This window comes from Chiloscyllium plagiosum, unplaced genomic scaffold (assembly GCF_037043375.1).
Source record: "Chiloscyllium plagiosum isolate Xiang-an unplaced genomic scaffold, Cpla_swu_hap1 HiC_scaffold_31, whole genome shotgun sequence".
Taxonomy (NCBI): Eukaryota; Metazoa; Chordata; class Chondrichthyes; order Orectolobiformes; family Hemiscylliidae; genus Chiloscyllium; species Chiloscyllium plagiosum.
This window is the reverse complement of record NW_028270169.1, coordinates 25,157,866-25,175,105: the sequence shown is the minus strand read 5'-3', so window position 1 is coordinate 25,175,105 and position 17,240 is coordinate 25,157,866. Positions and strand designations below refer to the sequence as shown.

The window sequence follows — 17,240 nt, the reverse complement described above, 5'->3', positions numbered from 1 at the left end:
GGCAGCCACATGACCTGATTCAGCTCACGTATGAATGTAGTTGGCTAAAGTCATCTTTGAGACAGTCACTGATTTTGCCATTTCAATTCAAGGTGGTTTCAGGATCCGTTAAATTCACAGGTGACAAAACAGCAGTCTGAGCAAACAAAAGTTATACCAGACAAAAAAGCAAAGAACTGTAAATGCTGGAAATCAGAAATTCTTGGAAAAACTTAGCACGTCTGATAACATCTGTGGAGACAAAGCAAAGTTAATGCTTTGGGTCCAGTATCCTTTCTTCAAAACTGATTTTTAAAATTCAAAGATAGAACATAGAACAATACAGCACAGAACAGGCCCTTCGGCCCACGATGTTGTGCCAAACATTTGTCCTAGCTTAAGCACCTATCCGTGTACCTATCCAATTGCCGCTTAAAGGTCACCAATGATTCTGACTCTGCCACTCCCACAGGCAGCGCATTCCATGCCCCCACCACTCTCTGGGTAAAGAACCTACCCCTGATATCCCTCCTATACCTTCCACCCTTCACCTTAAATTTATGTCCCCTTGTAACACTCTGTTGTACCCGGGGAAAAAAGTCTCTGACTGTCTACTCTATCTATTCCCCTGATCATCTTATAAATCTCTATCAAGTCACCCCTCATCCTTCGCCGTTCCAATGAGAAAAGGCCTAGCACCCTCAACCTATCCTCGTACGACCTATTCGCCATTCCAGGCAACATCCTGGTAAATCTCCTCTGCTCCCTCTCCAAAGCTTCCACATCTTTCCTAAAATGAGGTGACCAGAACTGCACACAGTACTCCAAATGTGGCCTTACCAAGGTTCTATACAGGTGCAACATCACTTCACGACTCTTGAATTCAATCACTCTGCTAATGAATGCTAATACACCATAGGCCTTCTTACAAGCTCTATCCACCTGAGTGGCAACTTTCAAAGACTTATGAACAAAGACCCCAAGATCCCTCTGCTCCTCCACCTTACTAAGAACCCTACCGTTAACCCTGTATTCCGCATTCTTATTTGTCTTTCCAAAATGGACAATCTCACACTTGACAGGGTTGAACTCCATCTGCCACTCCTCAGCCTAGCTCTGCATCATATCTAAGTCCCTTTGCAGCCAACAACAGCCCTCCTCACTATCCACAAGTCCACCAATCTTCGTATCGTCTGCAAGTTTACTGACCCACCCTTCGACTCCCTCTTCCAAGTCATTAATAAAAATTACAAACAGCAGAGGACCCAGAACTGATCCCTGCGGAACTCCACTTGTAACTGGGCTCCAGGCTGAATATCTACCACCACTCTCTGACTTCAACCGGTTAGCCAGTTCTCTATCCAACTGGCCAAACTTCCCATTATCCTATGCCTCCTGACTTTCCGCATAAGCCTACCATGGAGAAACTTATCAAATGCCTTACTAAAATCCAAGTACACTACATCCACTGCTCTACCCTCATCCACATGCTTGGTCACCTCCTCAAATAATTCAATAAGACTTGTAAAGCAAGACCTACCTCTCACAAATTCGTGCTGGCTGTCCCTAATCAAGCAGTGTCTTTCCAGATACTCATAAATTCTATCCCTCAGTACCTTTCCATTACTTTGCCTACCACCGAAGTAAGACTAACTGGCCTGTAATTCCCGGGGTTATCCCTATTCCCTTTTTTGAACAGGGGCACAATATTCGCCACTCTCCAGTCCCCTGGCACCACCCCTGTTGACAGTGAAGATGAAAAGATCATTGCCAACGGCTCTGCAATTTCCTCTCTTGCTTCCAACTTAATCCTAGGATATATCCCGTCAGGCCCGGGGTACTTGTCTATCCTCAAGTTTTTCAAAATGCCCAACACATCTTCCTTCCTAACAAGTATCTTCTCTAGCTTACCAGTCTATTTCTACTCTTCAATAATACGGTCCCTCTCATTTGTAAATACTGAAGAAAAGTACTCATTCATGACCTCTCCTATCTCTTCCGATTCAATACACAGTCTCCCACTACTGTCCTTGATCGGACCTACCCTCATTCTTGTCATTCTCATGTTTCTCACATACGCATAAAAGACCTTGGGGTTATCCTTGATCCTACCCACCAAAGATTTTTCATGCCCTCTCTTAGCTCTCCTAATCCCTTTCTTCAGCTCCCTCTTGGCTATCCTGTATCCCTCCAACGCTCTGTCTGAACCTTGTTTCCTCAAACTTATGTAAGCCTCCTTCTTCCTCCTTACAAGACATTCAACCTCCCTCGTCAACCAAGGTTCCCTCACACGACCATCTCTTTCCTGCCTGACAGGTACATACATATCAAGGACACGTCGTATCTGTTCCTTGAAAAAGTTCCACATTTCAACGACATCCTTCCCTGACAGCCTATGCTCCCAATTTATGCTTCTCAGATCCTGTCTTGCAGCATCGTATTTACCCTTCCCCCAATTTTAAAACCTGCCCTGTTGCACGCACCTATCTCTCTCCATAACCAAGGTAAAGTCACAGAATTGTGGTCACCATCACCAAAATGCTCACCCACTAACAAGCCCATCACTTGTCCCGGTTCGTTACCAAGTACCAAATTCAATATGGCCTCCCCTCTGGTTGGACAATCTCAATACTGAGTTAGAAAAGCTTCCTGGACACACTGCACAAACACCGCTCCGTCCAATCTACTTGATCTCAAGAGCTTCCAATCAATATTTAGGAAGTTGAAATCGCCCATGACTACTACCCTGTGGCTTCTGCACCTTTCCAGATGTACTAGATGTACTAGAATCTAGACATATTAGATTCTCTCTAGCATTTAGGCTAACTGTATAATAATGAATGCTGGGAATAAAATATCTATTGTTATGAAGGGTATACATCCTGCAGTGTGGCAGTTTGCCTGTCCTCTCTATCAACACTGTGGGGACTTGCATTTTCTGTTATCATTTCAGATTTCCAGGATTTGTTTTTGTTTGCTTTCTCAACAGTTGAGATCGAACTCCCACCTGGTGCAATGCTGCAATTTAGATTTGCTCAGCCAGTACACTAGGGTTTTGAATGATTTCAAGGACTAATAGAAGGTTGGTGCTCACATCTGAGTTTACTGTTAAACATTAGAGATGGTGTGTGTGTAGGCCATACCACAATGGTGAGATTTCATTGCTGAGTCATATTATCTTGGGTTCATTAGTTAGTTGTCCACAAAGCATTGCTCTGTGCATACATTCTCAATCGTCTTGTGTCCTAGTGTCACTCACAAAGACACAGTTATATTATTGTAATGTGACAGACTGATGGAACTAATTAGCAAATGTCCAAGATGGACTGATTGCACAAATGCTATTTGACAAATTAATGCAATGTTTACAACACACTGATTCAGATTTTGTGGTTAATAGCAAACAAATGGTGACATGTGTTCACTGCGCCTAACTCGCCACAGGCAATCCATGAGATTTTCCACTGGTGGTTTCAACCATTAGAAATCCATTTTGGTGCAGGGCCCTCAGCAGAGGATCGGAGATTTGAGAGAACAGGGCAAACAACAGTTTACCAACAGTTCCTCAGCCAGATGGAATTCCTTACTGAGCATCTGAATGGGTAAGTGTAAATTGTCTCTTTACCCTCAATCTCTCTCTCATCCCTTCCTTCAGTCCTCTTTATTTCACATTCAGAAGTTGCTGTCAGCAATAACAAAGACTCAAAGGAAGAAGAAAAGGGCTACTTTTACATTTCCAAAACTTCCATCAATTAGAATTTTAAGAAATAAGACATCACACTGATAAAAGTTACTTTTCAGAGCTAAAGATGTTGTTTGGAAGTAATTAAGATTCATCACACCATTAAAAATTCAATTACACCTAAAATGGGCACATTCCAATTTTTTTGGGTGTGATTAGTGGGCATTTAGCAAGTGACAGAACTACAGTCACGTCACAGAATTCCATGTATTTCAAATGGCAACTCTTTCCCTTAGTAATGTGGTTGATCAAAGGACGTTGCTCCTACATTTACTCCTTAAACAATGTGACTGCTGAAAGCATACACCTCTTCCCAGCCTACCTCCTGCAAAAATGCTATTCCGTATTCCCAATTCCTCTGCCTCCGCCGTATCTGCTCCCAGGACCAGTTCCACCACAAAACACACCAGATGGCCTCCTTCTTTAAAGACCGTAATTTCTCTTCCCACGTGGTTGAAGATGCCCTCTTACGCATCTCATCCACGTCCCGCACCTCCGCCCTCGAACCCCACCCTTCTAACCGCAACAAGGACAGAACCCACCTGGTCCTCACCTTCCACCCTACCAACCTCCGCATAAACCGCATCATCTGCCGACATTTCCGTCACCTCCAAAAGGACCCCATCACCAGGGATACATTTCCCTCCCCACCCCTTTCCGCAAAGACTGTTTCCTCCGTGAATACCTGGTCAGGTCCATGCCCCCCCAACAATCCAACCTCCCCTCCTGGCAACTGGCACCCTCCCCTCCATCCAGAGCCCCAAAAGGAGCCTTCCACATCCATTAAAGTTTCACCTGCACATCCACCAACGTCGTTTATTGTATCCGTTGCTCGCGATGCATTCTCCTTTACATTGGGGAGACTGGACGCCTCTCGCAGAGCGCTTTAGAGAACATCTCCGGGACACCTACACCAATCAACCCCACCGCCCCGTGACTAAACATTTCAACTCCCCCTCCCACTCTGCCGAGGACATGCAGGTCCTGGGCCTCCTCCATCGCCACTCCCTCACCACCTGACGCCTGGAGAAAGAACACCTCATCTTTCGCCTTGGAACCCTTCAACCCCATGGCATCAATGTGGACTTCACCAGTTTCCTCATTTCCCCTCCCCCATCTTACCCCAGTTCCAACCTGCCAGCTCAGCACCATACTCATGACTTGTCCCACCTATCAATCTTCCAACCCACCTATCCACTCCACCCTCCTTTCCAACCTATCATCTTCATCCCCACCTCCAACTACCTATTGTACTCTTGACTACCTTCTCCCCAACCCTACCCTCCCTCTCATTTATCTGTCCACCTCAGAGGCTCCCAGCATCATGCCTGATGAAGGGCTTTTGCCCAAAACGTCGATTTTCCTGCTCCTCGGATGCTGCCTGATCTGCTGTGCTTTTCCAGCACCACACTAACCTAGACTTAAAAATATAACTGTCGAGAAATAATTTTTTTTAGCTTTCAATTGGCTTAGTGGATAATGGCAGCCTTTGGCCAGGCAGTAACTTTCCAAGAATTTCCAATTCAATTTCTGATTTTTGCTAGTTAGCTTCCCCCGCTGCAGTTCAGAGTTGGAGTACTGTAGGTGGCCCAAGATTTGGGAGCTGGGATTGAACTAAATCCAGTTCGGATTTTCTGATTACTATTCAACATTCATACCGGAAGGCTGGATATGTGGATATTAGTGGAGAATAGGGTTTTAATATCCTCTAAGGCAAAGTTGCTTTTGTAATGTGTCTTAGTTCATACCACTTGAACCAGGTTGAAAGGGATTGCTATCATCCATGACATTGCACTAGATTGACAATCAGGACTGAAAGGAACAAAAGGGTAAAGTATTAGAACTAGAAAATAATTCTCCCCAGTAACACTATTCTTTTGTTTCCAAATCACATCACCAACCCCATCTCAAGATTATTTCCAAATACAAGATTTTAATCCTCAAGATCTGCTGTGATTCAGCTCAGAGTTCCTTTTGGTGATGGGTCAGCTTGATGTCGTGACCACCTCTCCAAGTAAGCAGCTTAAAACCTGCAGGCTGCTTTGCAGATCAGTTTCTTTGGTAGCTGTTTTAAAAGGATTTGGCGACACAAACCATGCATTTTTCACACAAAAAAAAATTCCCGAAGCCTTTTTGACCGTGCCTAACACCAAAATGCATATTCATGGTGTGATCTCGTCATAAGCTTAAACAAAGTAATACTTGGCATGTGAGATGGACGATTCAAAGGATGTAAATGTCTGTTCATTTTAAGCTCACATAAGAAGAACAGATCTATCCAAGAATTCCAGCACTTGTGGTTTAGGAGAATATTTAATACCATTAATATTTTTAATCCTTTTGGTTTTAATTAAGTAACAGCATGCTAGTTCCTATCAACACATTCCAGGGTGCAGATTAATTGTAGCTTAATATAGTCAAAGTTGATTATTGTAAGTATTAGTTAACAAAATGCCTGCATCGAAAAGCACCTTCTACCTGGGGAGGTTGGCATGGTTCCAGAATATCTTTGTTTTGTACATCAATAGAGTTTGACGCCATATTCTGACCAAGGTTGGGGAAGTCATTTCTTTTGTTCTGACGAAGTTTAGAACTTTATTTTCTTATTTTGCTCATGTCAAATACCTTGTCAGTTATTAGTCCCTTGAGAAGCTACTGGAGTAGTGAGGATAAGGGAGCCTACTGGATTTGACTTGTTCTTTTGATCTTTTCTATTAATTTTAATTGGAACTGTTCTATTTTTACTGAAATTACTCCAATTTAAGATTTTTGACTTTTAGGGAAGCTTGTCATGACTTCAATGTCAAGTTAAAGCTCCGGTGTTTATAGTACATGTTAATTTTGTGCTTGCGAGCAAGTAAACAACACAACATACTGGCTTGTAATGTATCTTGAGTGGTCCATTGATGCACTTTGTAGAAAACCTAATAGGAATTCACAATTTCCATTGGTATGAAGTTTCACTATTCTGAATAATTTCTGATTGTTATAGAAAGAACACAGTGAACCTAGCTATCATTTAAAGAACACCTAAGAAACATACACAAATGTGACCATCAACTTTGAAGAATGGATCTAGTCTTGATTTTCTGGTTAGACTACTGAAAAATGCAAATCATTACTAACAGTTAAACATTTTTGAACTTTTACTATCCATTTAAAAAACAGTTACAACTTACAGATATAGTGTAATGCTAACAATTTTAAGTGTTTAAAAAAAACCCAAAAATTTCAAATTATTGAATGAACAATGTAAGTTAACACCACAATAGGAATTTAGAGCTAAAAAACTCTAAATCACATAGCTTAACGGTGCTCCGGTTTCCTCCCACAGTCCAAAAATGTGCAGGTTAGGTGAATTGGCCATGTTAAATTGCCCATAGTGTTAGGGACATGGGTAAATGTAGGGAATAGGCCTGGATGGGTTGCGCTTCGGTGGGTTGGTGTGGACTTGTTGGGCTGAAGGGCCTGTTCCCACACTATAAGTAATCTAATCTAATCTTAACACAATCAGCTTTAAATTAAGAGAAACAGGTTCTATATAGTGCTTTTACTTGTCTGTTTAGCTGCAGGATGATGATAGTCTTGCTGTATAAGTCAGCACCTTCAACCCCAAATGTCTTGGTACTCATACATCACTGGATTCTGGCAGTTTTGTATAACAAAAATCATATTGTTTTGATTGCTTTTTGAGAAGAATGCGTTTGCTGGAAAACGTAACACATTTTCTACAAGAACGGTTGGTGCACAAAATGGAAAACAGAAATTAGCACTCAAAGCTTAGCCACACAAAGGCACATGAACAAAATGAGACAAACATTTTATTCCCAAGAATTAGCATTAATTATTTTGATAAGTATAAACATTCATAAAATCAATTTTGTTTTGTCATAATTATATTTTTGTTCTCGAGAAGTCCTCGTATAATAAGACCATAAGACATAGGAATGGAAGGAAGGCCATTTGGCTCATCGGGTCCACACTACCATTTAATCATGGCTGATGGGCATTTCAACTCCGCATTCTCCCCGTAGCCCTTAATTCCTTGCGAGATCAAGAATTTATCAATTTCTGCCTTGAAGACATGTAACGTCCCGGCCTCCACTGCGCTCCGTGGTAATGAATTCCACAGGCCCACCACTCTCTGGCTGAAGAAATGTCTCCTAATTTCCGTTCTAAATTGACCCCGTCTATTTCTAAGGCTGTGCCAAGGGGTCCTAGTCTCCCCACCTAATGGGAACAACTTCCCAGCGTCCACCCTTTCTAAGCCATGCATTATCTTGTAAGTTTCTATTAGATCTCCCCTCAACTTTTTAAATTCTAATGAATACAGTGCCAGGATGCTCAGCCGTTCATCGTATGTTAGGCCAACCATTCCAGGGATCATCCATGTGAATCTCCGCTGGAAGTGCCAGCATGCCCTTCCTGAGGTGTGGGGCCCAAAATTGGACACAGTATTCTAAATGGGGCCTTATAATGTCTCAGAAGCACATCGCTGCTTTTATATTCCAACCCTCTTGAGATAAATAACAACACCACATTTGCTTTCTTAATCATGGACTCAATCTGCAAGTTAACCTTTAGACAATCCTGGACTAGCACTCCCAGATCCCTTTGTACTTTGGCTTTATAAATTTTCTCATCATTTAGAAAATAGTTCATGCCTGTATTCTTTATTCCAAAGTGCAAGACCTTGTATTTGCTCATGTTGAATTTCATCAGCCATTTCCTGGACCACTCTCTCCTAAACAGTCTAAATCTTTCTGCAGCCTCCCCACCTGCTCAGTACTACCTGCCTGTCCACCTAACTTTGTATCATTGGAGATTGTGGGTCCAGGGAACTACTATTGTCCTATCCCTTGACAGATAAAGCAAATCTTCAGATCCCCTCCCACTAACCTGTTCAGTAGATGACAGTTTAGTTTCCCATGTGGATTCCTTTCTCCTCCCTCACTTTAAGTATTGTATTCTGTTTCAGTTATGATGAAAAACTATTCAAAAAAACCTGAAGTTTCACTCTCCACAGTTGTTGCTGGACTTGTAGAATCTGTTCCAGCATTTTCTGTTAAACTCTGTATCTCAATGTTTTGCTTTTGGCATAAACTTAGCCAATTTTTCACATATAAAACGTATCTGCCCTTCCTGTTGACATATATCGGACAGTATGCAGATAATGCTTTATAAATAACTCCCGTTTACTTACTCCGTTGGTTTACATGTCTCTCACACTCTCTCCCATTTCAGGTACCATTGTGCCCCAACTTTCCTCCAGTATTTTACCAACTTCCCCATTCCACAGCCTTCAAAAACCTCCTTATACTCTGCCCATAGACCTTTGCCTGGAACCTGTGAATCAGTTCCCACTCCACCAGATGTTCATTATAAAAATAGCAGAAACCCTGTATTACATGCACAAATAAAGTTTCTGCTGCCTTTGTTTTTGACCACTTTAGACACTTACCTTCATGATCAACCATTTTGTGAAACACCAAGATCTCTGAGGAGGTAAACACTATGAAAATGCAAGTTGTTTTCCTTCGTGTGATATTATCACATCACATTTTACTAACACTCATGGAGTTCTGAATTAGCTTTAGCTTTTTTAGGCAAGCATTTGTTGAACTTGTATGTATTGTGTTACATTGAATATTGTATGGTTACACTGATAACATGAAGGGATGCAAGATTGTGCAAGTGATCAAAATGCAGGAAAACTATTCCCTAACTTTAGTTTAGGGTAGGCAACGACAACGAGCACTCAGCATCTCTGTTGTGCATCCATGGATGGCTATCCTTACTGTGCAAAGCTACTCGTTACCAGATTGTAATAGATAGTCCAAGTGTCAAGTCACAGGTAATGAATCACAGCTCTTTGACATCCTACCTTCACAGCTCCTTCAGCCTCCACAAACCAGCGCCTCAGCATTGCCTGAATTTGTCCGTCCGTCAGCTCCGGGTTTGCAGCTAGGATCTTCTTCTTTACTGTGTCCTCTAGGAGCAGTCTGCGGAGACGCCAGTAGAAGAATGTACGTGATGTCAGCCAATCCAAAATATCCTGTCATTAAAAGAGAGATCAATCAACATGCTACTTCTAACAATCTGAGTTCTCATTAATCTAGAACATTTCTGACTCCTGCAGCAAATCTTAAAAACCTCACTCTCTTCATTAGGACTCATGATCCTGGTCTAAGCAGCTCATTTTTGATGCTCAGCTTGCTTCTCAATGTAATCTGATAACATGGTATTGGAGATCTAATTAGTTTCTCAGCAATGCTTTATGACTATTCCCTTGAGGTTCTTAAACTTGGGGAAACACCATTGTTCAGAGTTCAGGTCACTTTTAGAACGATTGAATGATTTGAGACACAAATGTTCATGATTCATGTTAACTTTTTTGAGAAGTTTATTTGTGTTACTACAGATTACAGGCAGCTTGGAACACTGATATTCCCTAAATTGATGCTTGCTGCATTTTTAATGCCCCTTGGTACATATTTACTGATAAATTTCAAGTGCAAATTATTCAACAAAATGAACCAGTCTTATATCTTACTGGAAAAGACATACAAAAATAATATGAATGCAGTTCAGGTAGGGGCTTGCTAACACTGAATATTCTTAAAACTGCAATTCAGCTGGCTACCTTCTTTATTGTTGGTTTTGTCCTCAGTTTTACAATTCGCATGTTAAGGTCCTATAGACCAGCATTTCTACTGACTTTATTCAAAAACTAAACATAATTGTGATTTTAGAATAAATTCATATCATTAACTCATGCCATGTTGTAATAAGCTGTGTCAATAGAGGTGTGGTGGGGAGGGGGTGCACTGAGCAACATCCAAGTAGAATTTCTGCCATTCTGTCCCTCTGTTTTAATTAGCTAAACTGTAGATTTCCACATATTGATGCTCTGGTCATTGAATATTTGCAACTAAAATGAACGTAGCTGAGTGTTCAAGACAGTTTACTGTTCCTTTCAAGTAGTTCCTCTCGTCATGCCCGAAACCTGACCAATTTAATTATAATGCCTAATTGAAGCAAGGCACACCATACCTGTTCAGCAGGATGCCTATTTTTAAGCTGCATGCTGATGTGCATTGGTCTCTTAAGGGAACAGTAACAGAGGTAATGTTACTGGACTAGTAATTCAGAGACCTGGACTAATGCTCCAGAGATAGGGAGTTCAAATCCCACCACAGCAACAGGGGATTTTGAATTTAATTCATTAAATAAATCTAGGATTAAAAAAAATCTCTGCTCAGTAGTAGTAACCATGAAACTACTGCATCTTAATAAAGCAAATAGATCTTTCTGAATGTCCTTCTCACTCGAGTCAAAATTACGATAGATGTCCCACAGGCTTGTCAAGCAACATGTCATGTTCACAGAATTACACTTCACTGCTAATGTCATAGAATCTTCCAATATCATTCCTGAATGAGCCACCACTGGTAGCATGGTGATGTACAACCTGGACCACCTGAAGTCTCATGGTATTCAGTCAAACACAAGTAAGGAGCCATTATCCAAACTAATGACCACTGACACCCTCCCAGAGGAATGAATCAATGCCCCTTTCTGTTGAAAACATTTGGATGAAGAACTAAGGGTATAATATGCTCTGGATGGCAGAATTCAAGCATTATTCACTATCACAATTATGGAGAGAGCTGGCCAGGCCACTACATCTGCCAGACTGGGACTGCAGCAGGTGAGGGGACAGACAAAGGAAGAACCTACTTGATTACTTAAGGAGGTGGTGTCAGAGTGGTATTGTGAGTTGACTAATAATAGAGAAAACCTGGGCATGGATTCAAGTCTGGACATGGCAAATGGTAAAATTTAATTTTATTAATAAATCAAGAATTAAAAGCCAGTCTAATGGTGACAATGATCAACTGTCATTAAAAAGACCCATGTTTTCACCAATGCCCTTAAAGGAAAGAAAATCTGCAACCCCCCAATCTGGTCTATGAGATTCTAGGTCTAGAACAACCTGATTGACTCTGAAGTGGCCAAGGAAGCTACTCATTTTACCATTGCAAAGTCTCAAAAGAAATGATAATAGATAGACTGTTTGGCATCGACCAAGGCGCCAACAATAGTACACAGTTTTGATGATCCTGCAAAGTACGAATTAAGAAACAATGACCCCTATAAACTATTCGGCCACTCAGAGGGTTTGTGCATGCTGATTGGCATAAAGATACATTGACTGCCAGTTCTGGAAGCTGCAGCGGCACATGGATCTCTGAAGTCTGTGCAGCTGCAGACAAAATGAGAGAGAGAGGAAAGAGAGAGGGAGGAGAGAGGGAGGAGAGAGGGAGGAGAGAGGGAGGAGAGAGGGAGGAGAGAGGGAGGAGAGAGGGAGGAGAGAGGGAGGAGAGAGGGAGGAGAGAGGGAGGAGAGAGGGAGGAGAGAGGGAGGGAGGAGAGAGGAAAGAGAGAGGAAAGAGAGAGGGAGGAGAGAGGGAGGAGAGAGGGAGGAGAGAGGGAGGAGAGAGGAAAGAGAGAGAGGAAAGAGAGAGAGGAAAGAGAGAGAGGAAAGAGAGAGAGGAAAGAGAGAGAGGAAAGAGAGAGAGGAAAGAGAGAGAGGAAAGAGAGAGGGGAAAGAGAGAGGGAGGAGAGAGGGAGGAGAGAGGGAGGAGAGAGAGAGGAGAGAGAAAACCATACCCTAAGATAACATTCTGACATTCACTACTGTAGCAAGTCTTAAGACAATGATAACAACCTTGCAAACCCTGGCCTGCTCCTACTGGGACCGGATGGGGTGCTGTGCAATCAAAAGGAACTTCATCTTCATTACTAACAACTGATATAGAGTAAATGGATTAGATTAGCTCACTTACGGTGATGACCCCTTTCTCTTGCATGCGGCCTGGTGTGTCATGAAGGTCAGCAAACCTCACAGCAACCTGGTGATATATGGGTAATAAAAATTCTTCCCTCTCTTTCAATTTTGTTTCCAGCTCCTTGCGTTCACCTGGGCTCAGTTCTGGGGTGCCTGCAACAAAAGATATATTTTGACTTAAAACACAGTACCTGAAGTCTGTACATATTCTGAGCACACAATCATTAGAGATACTGATCCCATAGCATTCGCATTCCTCCACCAAAGGCATTGACTCTTGCTGGGTATTTCGGAGCCATCAGTATCTCACATGGATAAACATTCACATCAGAGTCCAGACTGAGGGTGTGGCAGGCTCATTATCTTGCTCAGGGAAGTTGGAGTGATAGGGTCATCAAAGTTGAAACGTTGTTCTTGCTAAATGTCACTGGCTTGTAAACAGAAGCCTCTCCCTGTAGATGCCTTCTGGCTTTACCTCACAGTGTACAGAACAATTTTGTTTCAAGTTTTACAGTCTGGAAAACTGTAAACCAACATAACCAACTTTACTGAATGACACCCAAATTAAGACATCTCAAAAATATTCATTACTTTCTAATTTTAAAACGAATCAGAATTCATACAAATGATACAGGAAATAAATGAATGCTACTTCAAAAGGTAAACTGCACTTTAAATAGTTAATTCAAAGATACATCTTCCATAATCACAAGCATTCAGATTATTTGTCTCACAAACGTGACATTATGTAGCCCCACAGCTCTTTATTCAACACAGAGCTCACTTATGAGTTCCACAGGTTTCATCATCATCAGCATGATACACCTTTATCAACTCTATTTCACACAGGTTACAATAGTCTTGATGCTGCAGTTTCTCAGAGTTTTTACTCAACTGTCCAAACAATAACACTCTAGTTCCCACCTTAGCCACTTGTGGAAACACACCAGCTCTTTAATGGTTCTGAGCTATTCACACAGTTTTCAGGATTTGGCCCTTTTTAGCAAGCTTGCACAGTACTATACACACAGTTCGGCAGAAAAGGCTGACCTCTTTCTAAGAGTGATTTTCGGTCATTGCTTGCATTCTCTCTACATCTGCATCTGCATCTACATCCACTTCCCCACTATCAACATTCAGTAGCAGCAGTGTGTACTATCTACAAGATGCACTGCAGAAATTCACCAAAGATCCTCAGACAGCACCTTCCAAAACCACAACCACTTCCATCTTGAAGGACAAGGGTAGCAGATACTTGGGAACACCAGCACCTTCAAGTTCCCCTCCAAGCTACTCGCCATTCTGACTTGGAAATACACAGCCATTCCGTCACTGTTGCAAGGTCAAAATCCCTGGAATGCCCTCCCTCATGGCATTGTGGGTCAACCCATGGCAGGTGGACTGCAGTAGTTCAAGAAGGCAGCTTACCACCACCTTCTAAAGGGCAACTAGGGACAAGCAATAAATGCTGGCCACGATGCCAACATCCCACAAATAAATAAAAAAAAATTGCCTTCATCCTCCAGTTATTTACTTTGTAACTCTGTGTCTGCAGCGCTCCTAGTGGCTGCCAGCAACATAGCATCCCAGTAATTTATGCAAACTATTGTAAGTCAAACACTCTTTCCATACTTCACAAATTTTTAAAATAAATTACTACCTTTCCTGACTGTACTACATATGGATCATGGGCTGTCACACATGGCACTGACCTGATAGCTTGGACAGCCTGGTTACAGGTTTCGGCAGGACTAATACCCACTGGGTCTCATTTGTAAATGCTTCACAGTGAACAATGTTGCAATCAGCACTCTGACACAGTAATATGGCCACTTCAATATTCAACATCAAAATAGCAGGTGTCCTTCAGTACATCTGTTATTCAACTATACCACCTTCTGATCACTATTCAGTGAAGTCCTGCATCAAGAGATTAGAATGGATTTAAACTGATGACATGTCTATAATTGATGTCATTTTGAACTGCCAAGAGAGTCAAAACAAATATTACCACGATACAGAATCCTTTCAGTTGATGAAAAGTTTGGCAATTATTTTCTCTGTGTGATACAGTTGACATTCTCAGTTTTGCCACCATGTTTCCCTTTAATAACAGAGCAACTGAGATGTCATTTCTTTCACCTCACAGCTGTGCAGTGTTTGCAAACAGAGTGATCAGCTTCATTTAAAGATGCATGACATCACAATGACTACCAAGTGCTTTGAGGCTATTAACCAAAATTAGCACTTAAATATTCCACTCCCCTTTTAAAAATAATTCTGTTGCATTTAATTGAGGAACAGTGGGGGGAGAAAAACACCATTTGCAAAGTAGACAGAAACAAAATGTTCTATGAATTCATACTTGACATCCAACTTCATTTTTATAATCACTTGCTCTCTCAACTCCATCCTATTCCTTTATGGTCCACTGGGATCTCACTTGAATTTTTCCCAGAACCAAACATGTTGAGATCAAGGTGTGTCAGATTCAATGCTACTCTAAGTAAATCTTTTTCGCGATCTCCAAATATTTTTCTCAAACTTCCTTTCTTCATACAATCTACAATAGTATTAGACACTCAAGTTTGGGAATACCTAGCTCATTCTCCCATTTATAGATTCAGTAACAAGCACAGGCTTAATTTTTGTATGGAGCTGCAGAGAGTAAATGAATGAGCCCAACTGTATGTGTTTTCATTACTCTTACTTCCATTATAAACAAGGTTTATAATGCCTTGAAACAGTGCTCTATCTTCATCACATGCAGACTTCCTCATTTTCTGTTCTACTCTGCTCATCTCTGACTGTGTTTGCAAGTTGTTCACATTAATAAAAACTACGTGTTGTTCCCAGAAGTTTTTGCACTCTTACATCTTACTGAAATTGATTACACATTTATACATGAAAACTTCATACAGTTTAAAAGACAGCAAAGACCTCTCTTATTTACATTCAGATTGCAGAGCTGGTCCTTCCACATCTTGACCTCTCCTTCTACTGAAGTCCATAAGCTGACCTAATGGTCTTCGTATTCTAGGGGAGCTGCTACTGTGTTTATACAGCTAAGTCAGATGGCCTTATTCAGGCTCAAAGGGCCGGTAGCTGGAATGTAAATTAATTAAAGGTCACAGAGCAAACATTAAGTGTCAGTTTTGTGGAGAGAAAACAGTCAATGTTTTGGGTCCAGTGACCCTTCATCAGAGCTCTGATAATGAGTTACTAGCCCAGAAACGTTGACACTGTTTTCTCTCCATGGATGCTGCCAGACCTGCCGAGTTTCTCAAGCAATTTCTGTCTTTCTTTCAGATTTCCAGCATTTGCAATTCTTGGCTTTAACTTAAGTGCCAATTTACTTAGTTCCATAGTCTATGATACTATTAGATTAATGGTGCACAGATTGAAATGACTTTATGGAACGTTGCCAGAAGGGGGAGATAATTTTCAACTCTATCGCTGGACTGCAACCTGACTAAACTGATATCCCCCACCCTTTACAGCACCAATTTACATATGGTTATCACCCAGGCAGCTAAACTGAAAATTAACCTTTAGGTTTCCCTCCATCTCCACAGTGTAAAAAGCATTTTGAAACATATGGAAAATCTATCTATATTGTAGTTTCAAATGACCTTAGCTCATTCTTTGAGTGGATAGTAGAATAACCATTAACACAGAATGCCTGAGCATTGCCACAAATAATTTTTTTTTTCATTTTACTTATAAAGCATTCTCCTGCACAGGTATTGCTAAATTCCCAGCATACTAGATTTCAGCCAGCAGTTCCCAAAACTGCAACAATCACCCGAAGACAAAAGATCGCTAATGATCACTGGTTGATGGCTGTGACCAAAGAAGTGGAAAATATCCACTTTAAAAGTGGTTAGATTTTGTTTGACAGCACTGGATCATGTGATGATAAGATGAAAACAAAACCAATAACAAAAATCATTCCAGGCCATTAGTTCTCCAACAATGAACTTACACTGGGTCCCACAACAACTCCAAGATAGTGCCAGATTCAAAGTGCATAACAGAAAACTAATTTTAATGAGCAATTTCAAATTTTAAAGATATCACAATAATGAGAGAATATAGACTATTTTTGAGTTCCATCATCTGATTTTACTGCCTGGGACTTTAACAAACTGAAATGGTTTCAGAAAGGAAAAGTATGAACTTAAAATGGCCACAATCAGCTGACTACATAGGTTATCCAAGTTTCATGTAACCAGTGTGGAAAAAATGAAATCATCTGAATTGAAATTCAGAACATCAAGACAGTGAAACTAGTTCACTCAGTCAGGGGTAACAAAATCCTCGTCTACTTTAACTTACACATCTGATAAGGTTTGCATATTGTAAATTTAAGAATCACCAGGAATTATCAAGTGTGGAAACTACGAACTCAGAAATCAAAATATACAAACAATCTTGTAAATTCAGAGAAGTGCCTTTGCCATGTCAGAAGTGATGGATTTGTGACTGCAGAACAGGAGAAAATTCTTTCTCAGCTATTTGAAGGACCCAACGACAACACAAGCTGGAGAATAACATCTTATCACTGAAAACATGAAGAGAACGGCTACCTTACCCGGGCTCGATTCCAGCCCTGTCCCTATGGGGTTTGCACGTTCTCCTAGTGTGCGCAGGTTTCCTCTGGGTGCTC

At 41.2% G+C, this 17,240-nt stretch overlaps 1 protein-coding gene across 2 annotated transcripts in view; it reads right to left on the bottom strand.

The window, feature by feature from the left end:
• The window catches only part of acaca (acetyl-CoA carboxylase alpha), a 264,322-nt gene that overhangs the window by 8,137 nt on the left and 238,945 nt on the right, over positions 1-17,240 (bottom strand). For both annotated transcript variants that reach the window (XM_043718470.2, XM_087977363.1), the window contains exons 52-53: positions 12,570-12,724; positions 9,606-9,776 (exon numbers count right to left, since the gene is read on the bottom strand). In XM_043718470.2, the coding sequence (XP_043574405.2) occupies positions 9,606-9,776; positions 12,570-12,724 (326 nt within the window). The remainder of the gene's footprint in view (positions 1-9,605; positions 9,777-12,569; positions 12,725-17,240) is intronic.